General features: G+C 33.4%; 1 protein-coding gene across 1 annotated transcript in view; it reads left to right on the forward strand.

Annotated features, from left to right (window-relative positions):
• The first annotated feature begins 3,726 nt into the window (after window positions 1–3,726).
• Window positions 3,727–17,699, forward strand: part of LOC149797168 (nucleolar protein 10-like) — a 65,863-nt gene continuing 51,890 nt past the window's right edge. Inside the window, exons 1-5 of the mRNA XM_089961852.1 lie at window positions 3,727–3,891; window positions 7,743–7,788; window positions 12,877–12,975; window positions 14,562–14,677; window positions 16,297–16,433. Coding sequence (XP_089817978.1) covers window positions 3,826–3,891; window positions 7,743–7,788; window positions 12,877–12,975; window positions 14,562–14,677; window positions 16,297–16,433 — 464 coding nt within the window. The 5' untranslated portion in view covers window positions 3,727–3,825. The remainder of the gene's footprint in view (window positions 3,892–7,742; window positions 7,789–12,876; window positions 12,976–14,561; window positions 14,678–16,296; window positions 16,434–17,699) is intronic.

The raw sequence follows: 17,699 nt of genomic DNA on the forward strand, positions 1-17,699 counted from the left end.
TTATAAGGCAAATTAATAGTTATGTATATTAATTTTATACTGTGCATCTGACTTTTGTCATTACTGATGGTTGTGCCAACCTGATTCTTGTAATGATTCTAAGTGGTAAACTAGATGTTTGCTAAACGTTTAGTTCAAAAAGTAAAATTGTTTAAGAGTTCCATTACTTATTCGGAAAATCTATTGCGTCGCATATCAGGTTGGGTTTGTATATTAAGCTGTCCGGTCAACAATTATTCGTTCCTGTTTCATATCAGTCTTTGATATCTATGATCAGAATGTAAGGCTGCATTTATATATAATTCTAGAATAATTAATTATTTAAAACATTCATTGGAATTACAATGTGTTCTTTGACATTTTGGACTAAAATAATACTTTGGGACTATTGAGGACTCATTCAAAGATATTCTGGATTATGTCATTGTTATACATCAAGACATTCAAGACTATGATAATTCATTTGGAACATTTTTATTTTTGGACTTGTGATTGTATAGTTAGGATTATTTGGAATTTAATTCACATATAATTGTCTCTTAAATGTTCACTTTATAACTTAGAGAAATAAATCATTTTTTTTTATTTTACTAAAGGTGTGGGTTTCGCTACCCTTCTCTCGCATAGTTTAAGACCATAGAGTCGTACCAATACGTATACGTACTGAGAGAAAAAAATATTGACATTTTAACATTGTGTACAGAACTGTAGGGTGAGTGTCTGCTTATTTAAGGTTTGGATCAAAGGATGATGTTTAGCTACAGTAATATTCTGGTGCATTTTGTTCGCGTCTGCCGTCGTATATATTAAACATTTGTTTTCATTATCGTGCGCATATCGTATTAATGTAATCACGAACAAATAGTGTCATGCTTGCTTTTTGACACTTTCGAGCTTTTGTCATATTTTCTGCCCCAATGTCATGGAGTAGAAGAACATTCAAATATTTAATCACATAAATTTTGCAAGCAATCCGTGTTGTTTGAACATGTTATTTGCAAACTATAAAGCGTGGTAAGGATATCATTTTCTATTGTACCATATTATAACCTGAGCTTTTCTGTTGAATGCTAACAATGTCGCCAAGCCTACAAGGAGGACTTGTCAATAAATAGTAATATTCTCATGCATTGGGAGCACAATTTCGTTTCCTGTGCTAATGGCACACAAACGTTTAATTATTAGTTTGTTATGGCCGTTTGTTATGCATTCGATCACTTCTGAATTATCTAAATCCAAACATTTTTAAAATTCTGTAAATTCTTTACTTGTTGTGTTTTTTTTTTTTGTTTTTTTGTTTTTTTTTCGTGTCTCGTTGTTTAATAGCCTATTTGAGCTCTGTACACTTGGGAAAAGAATAGGTCTATTCACAAGTCCAAAAATACATTATGTTCCATATGTATTTCTACAGTTTCGGGCGTCATGATATAACACGAGGATAAAATCCGGAATATATTTAAATGGATTCATCATAACCCTAAGAAGTGTGCAAAAGTCCAAATGCGAATGAGCAATCCCAGCTGATATTTTAAATAAAAGAATTTCTCTTGAAATTATATATATGCGTCGGGCGCAATAATATGCGAGAATTTCTCTTGAATTATATCGGAACACAACTAGATTCTGATCACAACTCGATTCCCCAGACTGATCTAAAACATGAATGAATTATTCATTTATAAAATATCTATTTATACACATTTTCATTTGGTATTTGATGTGAATCATTCCATCGAAGATATCCAGTCTAACCGTAAACAAGACTGGGCCTGGAATGTTCTGAACTCAAATGCTAATCAAACATTCTATTGACAACTTACAAAAATGGACAAAAGTTAGCTATGTAAACTTTATGTTTACAATTTCCAATCATATATAAAAGTTAAGTACAAAATATAAACTAAATATACACACCAATATGAATTTGATTAAAGTGTTATGACGCAGATACATTTTTACCGGAAACATAAAATCAGTCAACTAAGGATTACCTGTGAAAATGAAGCGTTAACGACTGAACTTGCTATAAGTAAATTTTGGCGCCTGCTCTGTAATTACTTTCTGAATAATATCTGCAGTACCGTACTAACCGGGGCGGGGAGGGGAGTACATGGGGTTGCCCAGGGCACCAGAGGTCTTAGGGTGCTAAAACCCCTTTGGGCCATTATGGCCGTCCCGGGTGTCATTTACCCTTAGGACGCCACTGACTGTATGCCTCTGAACTTCTGTGACTTTTCAAAACTTTCATGAAACAAATATAGCATTATATACAACATATATATTAAAACATTTTCTCTTTCATGGTTAATATTGGCGATCATTGATTACATTCTATGTTCAGAAAATTATACATGTCATCTTATGGACGATTAACAAAACCGCCTTTAATGTTTCATTCGTATCGGGGCTTGTTGTTGTGAGTTTAACATAATGTTTCAGCACATGATAGGCTGTATATGGCGACCAGTATACCTGATGGATGAAGAAGTTCGGGAAAACTCTGGTAAGAATCACCGACCCACGGTTATCTGCTGGCAAGGTTTCTCGCGTATCAACATTGGCCGAGCCCGATACTCGAACCCAAACCGACACAAGTGAGATTGCAGTGATCAGTAGACTACGTAGGATTTGTAACACTAAAATGCACTTTTAATAATCCGCTACTAAACAAACAGCAAACTGCGCAAATCCGTTCCTCTTCTTTAGGAAAATATATGCGTCGGGCGCAATAATATGCGAGAATGAATGTCATTAAAATCAGAGCCAAAATGTAAAAGTGAAAACATGAACTTTCTTACCACTATCGGATTTTGTTATAACCGAATATTAATAAGGTAGCTTTACACAGTCTTAATAACGTTTGGGCAAAAAAATCATTCTCACGTAGAATATTTGCGATTTTCTTAGTTATTCCATGTGTATCATACTGACCTAATATAAAAAATATATAATTTTGGTTTATGATGATAAATACGTCATTCGATAACTAAACATATTTTGGGATGTATTTGAGGTAAACACACATCATATTCAAATATAAATTTGATTCTGGACAGCATTACGTGACTGTTCTAAGCTGAACCCCTTCCCCCGTATCTTTGCCTGTACCAGGACTTCATTTAATATTACTTTTAGTCCATGAAATACAAAACATTCGTTACGAAAACTATGTTTATGAACAGCATAACTTTCTTCCACAACACTGAAACTCCAATTCTTCTAGTTTTGTACAAGTTGAAATAAAATCATCCACATCGAAAACAGTCCTTATAGTCCTCTTTGTAAATGTATATTACATTTTTTTGTAATGCGTACGATTGTATAATAATATAAATCTTTCTTTATGCTGTATACCATCATAAAAAGTAATCTTTGCATTATATTTAAAACCAATTGTTGTGAAATAATTGTCTTTCTTTTTATATAATTGTACAGTATTGCACAGACGCTTGACATTTTACCGGGAAGGGAAAGGAAAGGAAAAACAAAACCACGAAGAAGAAAAAAAAGAATTAAAACTAAATAGCTATAAAACTACTAAGATAAATTATAGTTTTTAATCAAATCTTGTAAAACTACTGGACAATTAATTTCGTTTTTTAAAAAAAAAATAATATATTGTTATCATTTTACAGTAGTTACATACCTATGCAAAAAAATTAATTCTTACACCGAAACGTTGTCCGCGACTAATATTTTGAATGCATTGTGGTGTGAATTAGTTATACACAAAATGGCCGCTTTGGCACAGGAAACTGCATGTGGCTTGATATGTTTACATGATTTATTTTAATAATTTTGAAATTGAGATAAAGAGTACGCAAGATGCAAGTCTCTAATCCAAATAATGTAAAGATATATAACTTGAGTGCTGGAAAATCACTGCCAGAGGTAGGTCTAAGCTAAAATTGACTGGTGAAACCCATACCTTGGAACTTCTTCTAGATCTCGACTAGTCCTACAGTGTAAGACATAGCACATATTGTTTTTGTTTTAGTGACGCCGACAGCATAAATGTCAGCGTCAAGGTCTTACATGTAGGACTAGATCTCGACAACAACCTAAACCTTTGTTGGAAAGCAGACTTTGAACATTTGATAAACTCAGCAAACACAAAATTCTGACATATGCAAAGGAATTGCACAATACTTGTTTTTAGTTAGCAATATAAATTAAAGAAGCTGGAAACATTTTTTTTGTCTTAAAAATTGGTAAAACACAAAACCAACAGCCTATAAAACAATAGATATGCAGATATCAGGATTTCTGCATGATTCATTTATCTCCGGTTCATGAAACACCTACATTGTGTGGAGAATAGCATTACAAAAGCAGGTTACATGAGAGAATGAGAACTCATTTTAACAATCACCCAACACAGCTATGGTGGCTATGCACAATTATTTTGAAGAAAAAAAACATTTTCAAAGTGTAATATTTACTTTATTTTATTTATCATGGTCTCATTATTACATGTTCATATTTTCCCCGATAAACTCTAAGATGTTATCCCAGCTATCCAGAAATTGAAATCTAAATGGAACTGGTGGTCAGACTTTCCAGCCTTTCTCAACAAAGGGGAATCTGCCAAAATTTAAACAATGGAAACACTTTTATAATACCTTAACTGGCTTTAAAAAAGTTGTCACCCAAAAATAGCTGACCTCAATATTTTGTCGCCAGTTTTCAAAAACTGTTGCCATTTTTATAATACAGTACTAACCATTTATATCAACATCCTTGGGAGCAAGGTAATATTGTTGACATAGGTGGATGTTTAGATGAGGTGTGTGTGAAAATAATTGAAATTTCACATGCAGGTGTAATTTTTTAGGTGACCTGTCATCAGTGACTAGGATTTACACAGATACACCAACACCACACCCCAAAATGGAAATTTTGATTACATGAAGACAACTAGGCTGAAATACACTTGTATATTGACAACTTACATTTGTATAGTACACTCCACAATGTGTTAAATGATGTACATGTATATGAAAATTCCATGATCATATGTTAGAAATTCATTTATTAGTCAAATCCCATTAGAAAATAAAACTAACACGTAAATATAGAAAAACATGGCAGTCCTCGTTTCATCTATATCCCATTGTCAACAAACATGATTACAAAACAATTCACACTGATATTCATTAGCCAGAGACATATACCATGATGCTGAGGCTACCAAGGGGGTGAGGCTATTCATAGGGGAGTGAAAACATTAACACATTTAAAAGTTGAACAAACATTCTTGCGGGATGTATCTATTGTTTCAAAATATTGGTTCTCTGAATTGGGTTTTAAACCGCCATTGGTAGTGATCGTATGCATGAACTTTTTAGTTGCACACAGGAAACTTTCATGGCACAATAAATATGTTCCAATCACATTGAAAAATGAAAAAAAAAATGCTTTTATTTAAGTTTGTTGTTGACTTCCTTTGATGAAAGATCTTTGTCTTGCTTTGATGAAGGTACATGTGTTATTGAAGATGCCACATAACATAAGGCCCTTTTTAAAGGACCAAACAAATGCCCGATTATTTATGCTGTGGCAACTTCAAATAATTGTAGAAGATTGGGATATAATTTTTTTCCATTTGCTCAGTATATATACAGAATGTTTGGTGCTTCAAAAGGTAATCAGTTTTCTCAGACGTTTCAGCAAAACTACTTTTTTCTAGTACATTTTTAACCAAAAAATAATATTGTCATCGTCTGGTCAATTGTAGTCATTCCCATTTCCCGTTTTCAGAGGAGGTTGATTGTAGCTAGTCAGGTAGCACAAATGTTTTGGTTATATTACGACATACATTACTAAAGGCCAGACATCAGCATAAGTGGATTATGATATAGCAACACCGTGTTAGGGTGGTTTGTCAATATGAACAAAGGATTTGTTTATCTAACAATAGATTCCTGTGCAATTTCATATCCAAGTTTGCGGCTTCCTGTCATGGTGCCTTTGAATGTCTTCACTCCAAACCCAAGACTGTCTACACAATTTTTAACAGCTAAAAATGTTGTGGTCAATAAAGAAATAAATTGCAGTATGCAACATTGGTGAAGCCGAGCATGATCCCTGCCTTAAACAAAACAAATGTTAAGGTAATAATAATACAAGTAAATAAAAATGGTATTTAAAACATATATTAATTTTATTTCCTACTCATGGTAATTTTGGAGTGAAATTTCTCAGATTGCTCATTAGGATTCACATTGCTTTGATTTATTCCAAAATATAAGCACAATCCAGGTGAGTCAAAAATTCAAAATGTGTGTTACTATCCATTGTTTCAATTTTATGGATATTTGTTCCTGAACACAGAGCAGCAAATTAAAAATTGAGACTGTACTTAACGACAGATACTTCATCAAGATTGAGCTGAAAAAGTAGTTGTTCAGAAGTTTATACCTTGTAAGCAGGTGATCATTCCTATTAAAATTATGTATCTTCTGTTTGTAAGTATACTACTTCCATCATGCTGGCAATGCATCTTCCAATTTGGATTACATGTGTGATCCATGAAATTCAAAACTCAATTTAAGGCAATATGCATTAGCTACAATTTTCAGAAATATCTTAAAAAATGGTAAAATCATTGCTCAGTCTAAAAATATATGTGTCAAGCGTGCATTTGGCCAAATAAGAAGAAAGGGTGCAATTTAAATATTTCGTTGTGCATTTACTCACCTTGAAATGCATGCATAAATTAAAAGAATGCCAGATATGCAAGATTTGTTTTTTTATTTACTTGACATAAAAGCCAATAATTCCATGCAAGACATTACCACTTTAACCCAAAGTATTGTGCAAGAAAGGACCTGTTTTGGTCTCTGTGCCTAAAGTTAATTTTCAAAAGCATATTAGAGTTATCACCACTTTGCTTGTGGATAGATTACTATGGATTTTTTAATGTTTTAATTTTTGATGTATTTGGCTTGCCTACCTGGGTTTTCACATTGGGATAAATGGTTGTCTAACATTTCTTTTTTATTCTCTCCCAGGGAATAATTTTTCTGTACCACTAATGTACCAGCAAGTAAACAGATGGATTTTTTTTATATTACTCTTCAAAAATATTCTGTTTGACTTTTTTAAAATAAATTCCTTTTAACACCCTCATTGTTAGAATATATTTAGAATGAAATGATCATGCTTCTTTTAATAATTGTTGGCATAGCTTAAGCACCCAAGTAGATCATGAAGTCTTTAGAATTGTTTTTTGTTGCCCTTTGATCTCAAAATTATGAAGGGGCCCCAAGTGGCCGAGTGGTCTAAAGCGCTTTCCGTTATGGATCACTGCCATCTCACCTCTGTCTACGTGGGATCGAGTCTCAGATTCGGCTAATGTGGGTATGTGAGAAAGCTTGCCAGTAGCTTCTTGTGGGTCGGTGGTTCTTTCCAGGGTTTTCCCGGGTTCTTCCTCCACCATTAATACTGGCCAACATGTATAGCCTATCATGTGCTGAAAAATGGCGTTAAACCATACAACAATAACAACAAAATTATGATGTGACTGGTGTGATAAATTTAATTATATTCTAAATGTGATTGATGCTTAAATATTTTGATTTGCATTATTATTAATATGGAATAGGAATATTTAATTCAGTCTCAGTAATTTTTAGATATTATGGCTGAGTGTGATTTCATAAATACTTTCGTTAACCATTTTTTTCCCCCCATGAAATTAATTTTGCTGCTATCATATTTTCCATCTTTTATAACTTCAGTGGTTGTCGGATCGAAAGAAAAGGGTCCTTCAGAAACAAGATGTTGGTGAGTTTTAATAGGCAAATAATTTTTTTTTGTAAAATGTATACAATTGCCAGACAAAAAACTCAATTACAAGTAAACCTGAAGCAGCTCACATTGGAAAAATTTATACCTGTGTCACCAGCTTCAGTGCATTTATGCTTGAATACATACACTAGTAACTGCATACAGTCTTATACATTGATAAAGAACAAGGAGAAAGAACAAAAGAAAATTGAAGAGGGCTTTGCTTTGTTCTGTTTATCTGATGGAGAAGAGTTTATGAAGAGTTTTTATTTCTAATTCGTTATCCTATAATGAATTAGGTATTTTTGTGGGATACTAATTTTTGTGGGTTTCATCTTTGCTTCAAATCAATAATTTAAAAATCCATTTAACATTGGTCTTTCTGTGGTAACATTAGGAATGTCCTATGAACAAAGGTCTTTCTATGGTAACAGTAAGAATTTCCAATGTACCAGGGGTCACGCTACCAGGTTAAGTGGGAGACTAAGTCACCTAAAAAATGTAAACTTCATCTTCTTCTGTTAGGAAAGCAAAAGTGATTTCACCCGTGATTTTTTTTAGAGGAACATTGAATGAACGTCCTTTGTGAGATGCTCCCTCACCTTGGCCAGGTTAGTTTCAGTGTTATATTATACAGGGCTTGAAGTTAGTAGTAGTCCGCTAGCCTGAGGCTAGCAGATTTTCTGTCAGACTAGTAACTTTCATACTATTAATAGTCCGATGGGCTAGTAAGTTTCGGTTATCAATAGTCAGCGTTTGTTTACGCCATTCCCTAATAAAGACTTGACTTAGCAGATGTTCTGTAGAATCAAAGCAGTGGCCCTTGTAAACACAGTCATAAAATATTAGCATGAGAAGATGAAGTCAATTTCTGCCTTGGAAAGGTGCATTTCTATAACAAGAATCCATCCGATTTTGTGCTTTTCACTTAACAGCACAAATTATGGTCCCATCATTAACAACGGAAGTTTGGTAATTGAGCCTAATTAATCTGATAACGAATTAAATGAAAAAATGACATGGTATCACACTTTATTCACTCGACCACAGTAACAAACTACAAAGCGGTATACGACACAAAAGAACATGGCAAAAACTATTTAAAGAAATTACTTTGCATGTTTTTCTTGCCTAAGATTCTTTTTTTTGTGCTAGCTACCCAAATGCTCCAACAGTCACAAACAGGAAACTACATATTTTACATTTCCATCAAAATAATTATAAGAATTAGATCAAGTTATTATGATTATGTTATTTCTATGATGATAAGAATAGTTTTTATATTTTTCCCCTACAAAATAATCGAATACACGTGGATATATCCAAGCAGAATGCCGTACATTTGTTGGGAATTAAAATCTCTGAGCATGGGCATCTAAGATTTGAAAATTTTCCGCCTTATTATTAATTTCAACAATACATTGAGGTTCAATTAATTAGGAACAATTACCAAACTTACGACTTATGATACCGTAATTGGAGCTGTTAAATACAACGCGCCGAGTGTCAGATGGCTTCATTTGATGGGAACACCTTTTCCAAGCTGAAACTAACACTATCATCTGATGCTAATATTTTATAACAGTGTTTACAATAGCCACTGCTTTGATCATGCAGAACATCTGCTGAAGTTAAGTCTTTGTTAGGGAGAGGCCATTTAAATGTGGGAGGGGGCAAAGACACGAATTTTGAAACGTGTTTCTTGCTCTGACTTTCTTATATAAAGGACACTGCACCTTTCCTTTTCTTGCTTTAAATATTTCGCGTCAGCTATAATATAACATCTCGTATTTCAAAACAAGGCACAATTCCCTCCTTCTATAAGGACAGGCAAAATGTGGCTTTTGATAGGAGGTGTTCAGCCATCGGAAAAGAAGCAAAAGTTGAATGAGAGTGATGAGGAAAAATTCTTATGAAACGGAAAAGCGTAATGGAAAATTTAAGAAGAAATGGATAAAAGACAGGGAATGGCTGAATTATGATGAGGAAAGGAACATTATGTGGTGTAACTGGTGTACGCAGTTCGCAAAAACAAACACACAGAAAACATCCAGTTTTGTTGCGGGTTGTTCGAACTTTAAAATTGAATCAGTAAATGTACATGAAAGCTGTGTGACATTGTTTTGTGAACAGGACTAGTAAAGATTTGGCAGGACTAGTAAATTTCTCAATATACTAGTCCTTCTGGCTACAAAGAAATTTTGTGTTAAATTCAAGTCCTGCTACATGTATATAATTCTCAAGGCAAAATGTTGGCTTCATGCCATCAAATAGTTGGTGTTGATATCAGTTATGCTGACAAACTCTTACACATTCACAGGCATGTGTTTTGATAGTTGTTTGACCCTTAGCAACTACTACTATCAGATTTTGGCAAGTTATCTTTGGATGATAAAAACAAAAACTTGTGTTTTGAAACTTAAACTTATGTAAATAGCAGTTTGCGTTCTAAGAATAAAATCAGTAACATGAATATTTGGACTGCTGCATGTACATTATTTTCTTGTTAAAAATCAGTTTGGAGCTGTAAGTGAACCTGTCATGGGGAAATAGGCTGATGGCAGACATTGCTGTTCTTGGAAGTATTGTTTTATTAGATTGTCTTAAACCATTGGGCAGATATATTTGAGAAAATATATAATTCATAGAAAGCAGAGACTAAATATTACATTATTAAAGATTTAGCTTTAAAATTCAATTATGTAGGTCACAGACGTACTGGACAATGCTATGTTGTAAGGTCAAGGTTGTATTCTGAGTTTACTCTATTTTGTGAAAATACAAAGAAAAAGAAAAAAACAACAACAAAGCAAATGCTATGTAACAAATGCCTAACATTACACCAAGTACTTGGACAAATAATAAAACCTCATATTTGCAATCCTACCAATGGACTGTCATATCAAAGCTATAAAGTGAGTGGTTACATTAAGAAAACTCCTCTTTCTAATAATAGATGCATGTTGGCTATGTCGAGTCAGTTGAAAAAGGGTTTAGTTCATTCATATACTGAATTCAGTTCTGCAGTACATTTTCTCTGAACAGGTACAGTAAAGTTTTATCTACAACAAAGAAATTAGGACAGACAGTATGAGCTGAAAGACGTGTGCAATTGCTCTATTGGACATGGTACAGGGATTGTTTCCAACAAGTTTAGAAATCTTTTCAAATGCCATTTTGTAATGAACTTAAGAAAATAATCTTGATTAAGGGTTGCTGATTAGCACTTGTACTAACTTGCAGTACAATACTGTAACCTAATTACTCAGTTAACGTTCATTACAATGTTGTTCTCTTTTTAAGTTGGATTGCCAAATTCAATGAATATGATTATGATAGTTTTTAAAGATACACCAAATTTTCTTATAATATAGATATAACAGAGATAATTTTCTACTTGAAAATAAAGTATTGCTTAAAACCAACGTTAAATACAAATATGCACGCTGGGAAATAGAATGCATAATTCAGATAAGAGAAGGAAAACAACACACACACATTGCGTGTCTCTCTTTGCTTCCACTTCTCCCTATTCAGCTCTTTTTCCTGTTCTGTCCAAAAGAAGAAGACACTTCTCCCTAACATTCAAGTCTTGCTTGATCCCTGGTGTACAATGGTCTTTTTGTGGTAACCGTAAAAATGACCAATTAACAATGGTCTTTTTGTGGTAACACTAATAATATCCAGTGAACAAATGGTTACAGGAAGAATGCTTCCCTAATTCTTGAATTTAAGTACAAATTATAATGGTCATTTGTTTTAAACCAATGTTTTTTTTGCAAACCAATGAAAATTGATGTCTGACTGTCATGATAAATGCTGAATATTCTTGCATCAGTTCCATCTGCAACGTGCACAAAGCCAGATCTGCTGTCACATAACAAGCCCACTGTCACAAACAAGATAGATCTGATCTTGTGGTACATTATGTGATGACATATCAGGGTATATGTTTGCAATTGGACCTAACTTTTACAGTATGTGAGTATATAAGGCAAAGTCACAGTACAGTCAGAAAAAAACATTTTATTTAATTATTTTACTGTTGTTTCTCCATTTATTTTATTTTCTGGACCAGATATAGTCTCATGGCTATTAATGTTATTATCTCTCAGAAGGGGGCCCCGAGTGGTCTAAAGCGCTCTCCGTTACGGATCACTGCTGTCTCACCTTTGCGTGGGTTTGAGTCTCGGATTCAGCCAATGTGGGTATGTGAGAAAGCTTGCTAGTAGCTTCTCGTGGGTTGGTGGTTCTTTCCCGGGGTTTTCCCGGGTTCTTCCTTCACCATTAATACTGGCTGCCATGTATAGCCCATTGTGTGCTGAAAAATGGCGTTAAACCCTACAACAACAACAACAATCTCGCAGAAGTTGAAAAAATTAAAGTTGAATTATAATTTGCTGATTTTTCTTTAAGAGGATGGCTTTGAATACAGTCAGTTACATACATACATATTTACTTTCCTTGAGACAATAATGTTGATCTTCTTTTAGCTTTCACCAAGAGCATTCAAACGTAATGAGTATCAAGAACACCTAATTGAGGGATTGACTTTAAGTACAAAAACAAACATTTTGTACAAAAATGAACCAAAAATTGCATTTAAATTTTACAAGCCTTACATTTATGATTCATTACACCCCTTCTGTAATCAGAAAAATCCTTGTTTTTAAATCAAGTTGGAAACCTGTCACCCTTTTCCCATACATTTCAGTTCCTGACAGGGTCTGTTTCAGGTGATATGGCATCCTATGTAAAACAGACATTTGGAGTCCCTCTCCATAATTAAAATATTCATTGTAGCTCCCTTGTCTGATTTTTGTGTCTCTTTTCTTCGATTTAGTGACCCTATGAAAATGACTCCCTGTTCAAACACACTGCTGGTTCTAGAATAGACCTCTAGCATATATATTGACTTCCTTCTTCAATAGTTACCTGATAAAATGCGAGATAATTAAATCATTATTTATTTGTTTCCCTGATGTAAGTCCTGGTATTGATGGACTGTCATTTTGTAAGACGGTATAGTATGTTTTTTACTATGATGAATAATTTGTATTGAACTTCCTTATTTATATTTGGTAGATATCAGAAGAAGAATTGAACTTATTCAGGACTTTGAGATGCCAACTGTCAGCCACTGTGTTCGGGTCTCACCAGACAACCAATACATATATGTGGCAGGTAATTTTCATTTTCTTATGAAACCATATTTGCAGACCAAAAAGTGTTTAAAAAAATTCAAATGTAAAAGTTCAAAACATTTAGTACAATTGATGTAATGGCATGAAATGCTAATGAGGCAATCTGCATATGAATACAAACATATCTGCCAAATGTCATTTGTCTATTTGAAGTTGGTTTTGCTTAACCATGCTAGCAAGGTTTTTGTCCACAAAAGATAATGTTTAAAAAAGGATAATTATTTAAATGAAATGGAAACAATTTATGTCATGATGTACATATCTAATCTGGTGATCTACATTTGCATACAAATATCTGCCAAATTTCATTTGTCTAAATTGAATGTTTTTGTAGAATCGTACTAGCAAGCTTCTTGCAGTGGTTGTTTGGATGAACATCAAATGAGGCTGAATCCATACAGATTTGAGAATTTTTTTATTTATGATCCTATTTGTATAAACCAATTTAAACATTCACCGAGTAGACATGTCCTTTGAATTCTTATGTAATAGCATAGAAGCGCTATTACGTAAACATTAACTACACTTAATGGGGACTTTTTTCCGACATGTAAGAAATTATAAATGCACAAAAGAAGCAAGCATTCAGTCTCATTTTAGTGTAATGAAACACTGTTTCATAAAATACCTACAATGTATTTATTATTTCAGTGTAAATTCTCTGGTCAGTGTAGACTATTTTACCCTGCATGACCTCTAACCTTTGATACTCTTATTTGTTTAGAAAACAGACATGGTTCTAATGGCAGTTGAAGAGTTGACTAGTGTGTTGTTTATTTTAGGGTCAAAGAAGAAAAATTGCATTTATTCACTCATTTGTTCCCATTATTATGTATATTTACTTTATATTGTGTGTTTAACTTTTGTCCATGATTGTAAGTCATAATTAGAATGTTTGCATAGCATGTTTATTCAGAACATTCCTTTCACAGTCTTGTGTACAATTAGAAGGGAATTTTCTTTTGGAATGATTGAAATCTCAATCAAGTGAAGATGTGTATAAATAGGGATTTGAATAACAAATAATTCGTTCCTGTTTTAAGTCAGTCTTTGGGAATCCATTTTGATCAGAGTATATGGTTGTGTTCAGATATAATTCGAGAGAAATTATTTAAAATATTCATTGGAATTAGTAAAGTGTCCATTCACTTTTGGATTTGTACTACTTTAAATTATTGTGAACTCATTCAGAGACATTCTGCATTTCATCCTTGTGCTGTTTCAGGACATTCAAGACTCTTGGAATTCTTCAGAACATTCTATATTTTTTACTTATGGTAGGGCATGTAAGATTATTTTGGATTTAGTTCACAATACTGTGTCTCTTGGGAAATAAATTGTTTGTTGTTTTTACTTAAAATTGTTGGTTTCACTGTCCTTTTGCGACATAATTTAAGACATAGAATCATAACTCAATAACATATGACAAGTACATTTTCATATGTAAATAGGAACTTGATATTTTTCAGCTTATTACTTTTGCGCTGTACTGTTGAATCATCTTTTTCATTATTATTTTTTAACAGTAGTGTAGCACTGATCTGGAAATTATATATTTTGGGATAGGTACATACAAGCCTAGGATTCGATGCTATGATGTCCACCAGATGTCCCTAAAATTTGAAAGGGGTCTGGATTCAGATGTGGTTAGCTTCCAGTTTCTCTCAGATGACTACACAAAGGTAATGAAATAGTATTAATAAATTAAAAGACACACCACAAGACACCATTTGAAATTTATTATCAAAACTTATTAATATTTTAGTAAAAATGCTTATCATGTGCTTGTTATAATCACGCTTTCTCTCATGTTTGCTACCAAAAAAGTGAATGACAATTACACCAGTCATATTCCTCAGTATGGGATAGGGACATCAAAATCAAGGGATCAGAATACCAAGTCAGAATCACAATTTTGCTGTCTTGTTTAAGGGATCTGTATGCAATGCAGAAAACAATTTTGCCATATGGTTAGTACTTCATTTGGTGAAATTTCACATTGATAAACTGGATTGAAAAGTGCTTGACAATTTAAAGGTACATTTTGAGAACTGAATAAAACTTAGCCTTGCTATATGCCTACCTTAAGGTGGAACATATTTTGTTATGTTTGTCTATCTGGACATTATTCTGTTACCAGTTGTGTTTCTTTTTACACAGTAGCTCCAGTTATCCTCAATCAATAGATACTAAACTTTATGAAAGGTTTGCACATGGAATAAGAAACATCCCATTTGATTTTGGGTCAAAAGGTCATAGGTAAAGGTTGCTGTGGGTGATGAAGCAAAATAGTTTCTGCATAGTAACTTGAGTTCTCCATTATCAACAGTTGTCAAACTTTGTGCATAGCTTGCACTTGGGACTGATAAAATAAGAACGGTTTCTACAGAACAATATTATTACTACATCAAGTATTTGAACCAAACCTTGCACATGGGGTCAGGAAGAAGCCTATCCATTTTGAGGTCAAAAGGTCAAATGTCAGGATTATTATTTTAATTTAGTGAAAAAAGAAAAATGGTTTCCACATAATAACACGAGTTCTACATCTCAGACCTGGATCTGACTTTGTAGAATGCATGTGCTTGTCATAAGTTTGAAGTTTATTTAATTTGGATTAGAAGGTGAAATGTCAAGGTCGTTATAAAAAAAACCCATTCTCACACAGTAACTCAAGTTCACTGTTATCAACAGTTATCAAACTTTGTAGCTAGTTTGCTCTTGGGATTGAAGGAAGAGGAATGGTTTATTCACAATAACATTAGTTCTACATCATGTGCCAGAACCAAACCTTGTGGTTGCCTTACATAAAGGAGAAAGAAGAAGCATGTCCATTTTGGGCATAAAAGGTTAAAAGTCTGGGTCACTGTGGCGGGAAGAAAAAAATATGGTTTTCATACAGTAACATCTGTTGTTCATCACAGACCTAGACCAAGCTTTGTGGATAGATTACACATTGGGTAAGGAAGAAGCATATCTGTATTGGGGCCAAAAAAGGCAAAATCTTACATTCATGATTCTTTGCCTGTTTGAGGTATTAATGTATATTTTTCAACATCAGATATTGTAAATTAAAAAATTTAAAACTAGTTAACTACAGTTTCAGTATCTTACAAAAATAAACAGAATGTTTCAGATTTATTTTGCTTGTTTTAGGTGCATTCTTAGAGACTGATATGAATTTTTTTATTTGACTAACTTTTCAACTAGGTTATTATTCAACTGCTATCTTTAAATTTCCATTTTTGATAGCTTAGATGACCACTGCAGAGATTTCAAATGAAAGTAATTCTTTTTTCAGATTGCATTTCTTCAGTGTGATAGATTTTTAGAGTTTCATACCCAATTTGGTAGATATTACCGAACAAGAATACCAAAATATGGACGTGACATGGCATATCATTCCTCAAGCTGTGATCTGTACCTAGTGGGAGTATCGTAAGTAACAATGAGGTCTTATACTTTTGCAAATTGCAAAAGCTTTGAACTCAGATGGTAATTATTTAATCTTTTATGTGTTTATCAATGAAATTACAGTCAGACTTGCCTGACAGTAACCTATTGCTAGCATTGACCTAAACTCGATGGTCATATATTGAGAAATCACCTACTTTCTTTGGTCACTGGTTATAAGTAGTGGTTCTTATTGCTTAAAGAAGTTACTTGAGTGTATTGAGCTTGCAGTAAAAGAGTGTTTTTTCCCCTTAACACATTACCCCGGTGTAGGTTTTTGTCTTTTTCATCTGAAATTCAAGTAGGAAACACATTTTGAAAGCTATTTCTGAATACGTCCGAAAATGCCAATTTCCAGGTGATCTTCCAATAATAAACTGCTTAGTTGTATTAGAAACATAATTTTTCATTGGCTATTTGGCTCGCATGAGCAGAAGGGTAATAGTTCTTTTTGTTGAGTTTTTTTGTTTGTTCATCTGTCTGTTTGCAGTTTATACTGGTTTGCCTTAGATCTGAGACCAAAAAGCCTTAAATCCAAACACAAAATAGGATTATGACCATGGGCAAATTCAGGGAAGAACTTAATCGGGTCCAAAAAATGCGGTTTTACCCTCTGTATTTTGTAGTGCTAATAGAAATTCCAGATTATTTGGTATCATTGTAGAACTTCATCTGTCTACCTTTCTATAATACCACCCACTTTATTATATCATACATGACCTTGATGCTACAGAGTTCAGCAGTAGGCTACTACCTTCTACCACTTAAACTTGTCATCAGGGGTTAATGTGTTAAGAAAGATATTGTTTAGGAATTGGTGTATCAACATACCATATCTTGCCTATATGTACCACACTCAAGCTCAAGTTAATCTCATTATAACTTTCAGTCAGTTAATTCAATTATTATTTTATTTGATCGTTGTCATTGTAAATGCTCTAGTTAAATCATCATTTTTTCAGCCCCTTAACACAAAAGGGGCTTGCGCAGATAACTATACTAAATGTATTTATTGCGAAAGATGAATAGAGAACTAATTTTTCTATCAAATACATTACCCAGTCACATTAATGTTAGGAATTACTTCTGCTACCTTCAGAATCCAGTCCTCCCATAGACTTGAAAAAGTCTGTCTATACTTGTTTTGACAAAGGGAAGTAAGTATTATAGATTACCCCTCTTTACTCCACTAGATGGCACTCCTCATACATGATGTAGATATATGTTGCAAACTGTCATCAGGCCTTCTTG

The sequence above is a fragment of the Sinohyriopsis cumingii genome, chromosome 6, assembly GCF_028554795.1.
Source record: "Sinohyriopsis cumingii isolate HCF-2022 chromosome 6, ASM2855479v2, whole genome shotgun sequence".
Lineage (NCBI taxonomy): Eukaryota > Metazoa > Mollusca > Bivalvia > Unionida > Unionidae > Sinohyriopsis > Sinohyriopsis cumingii.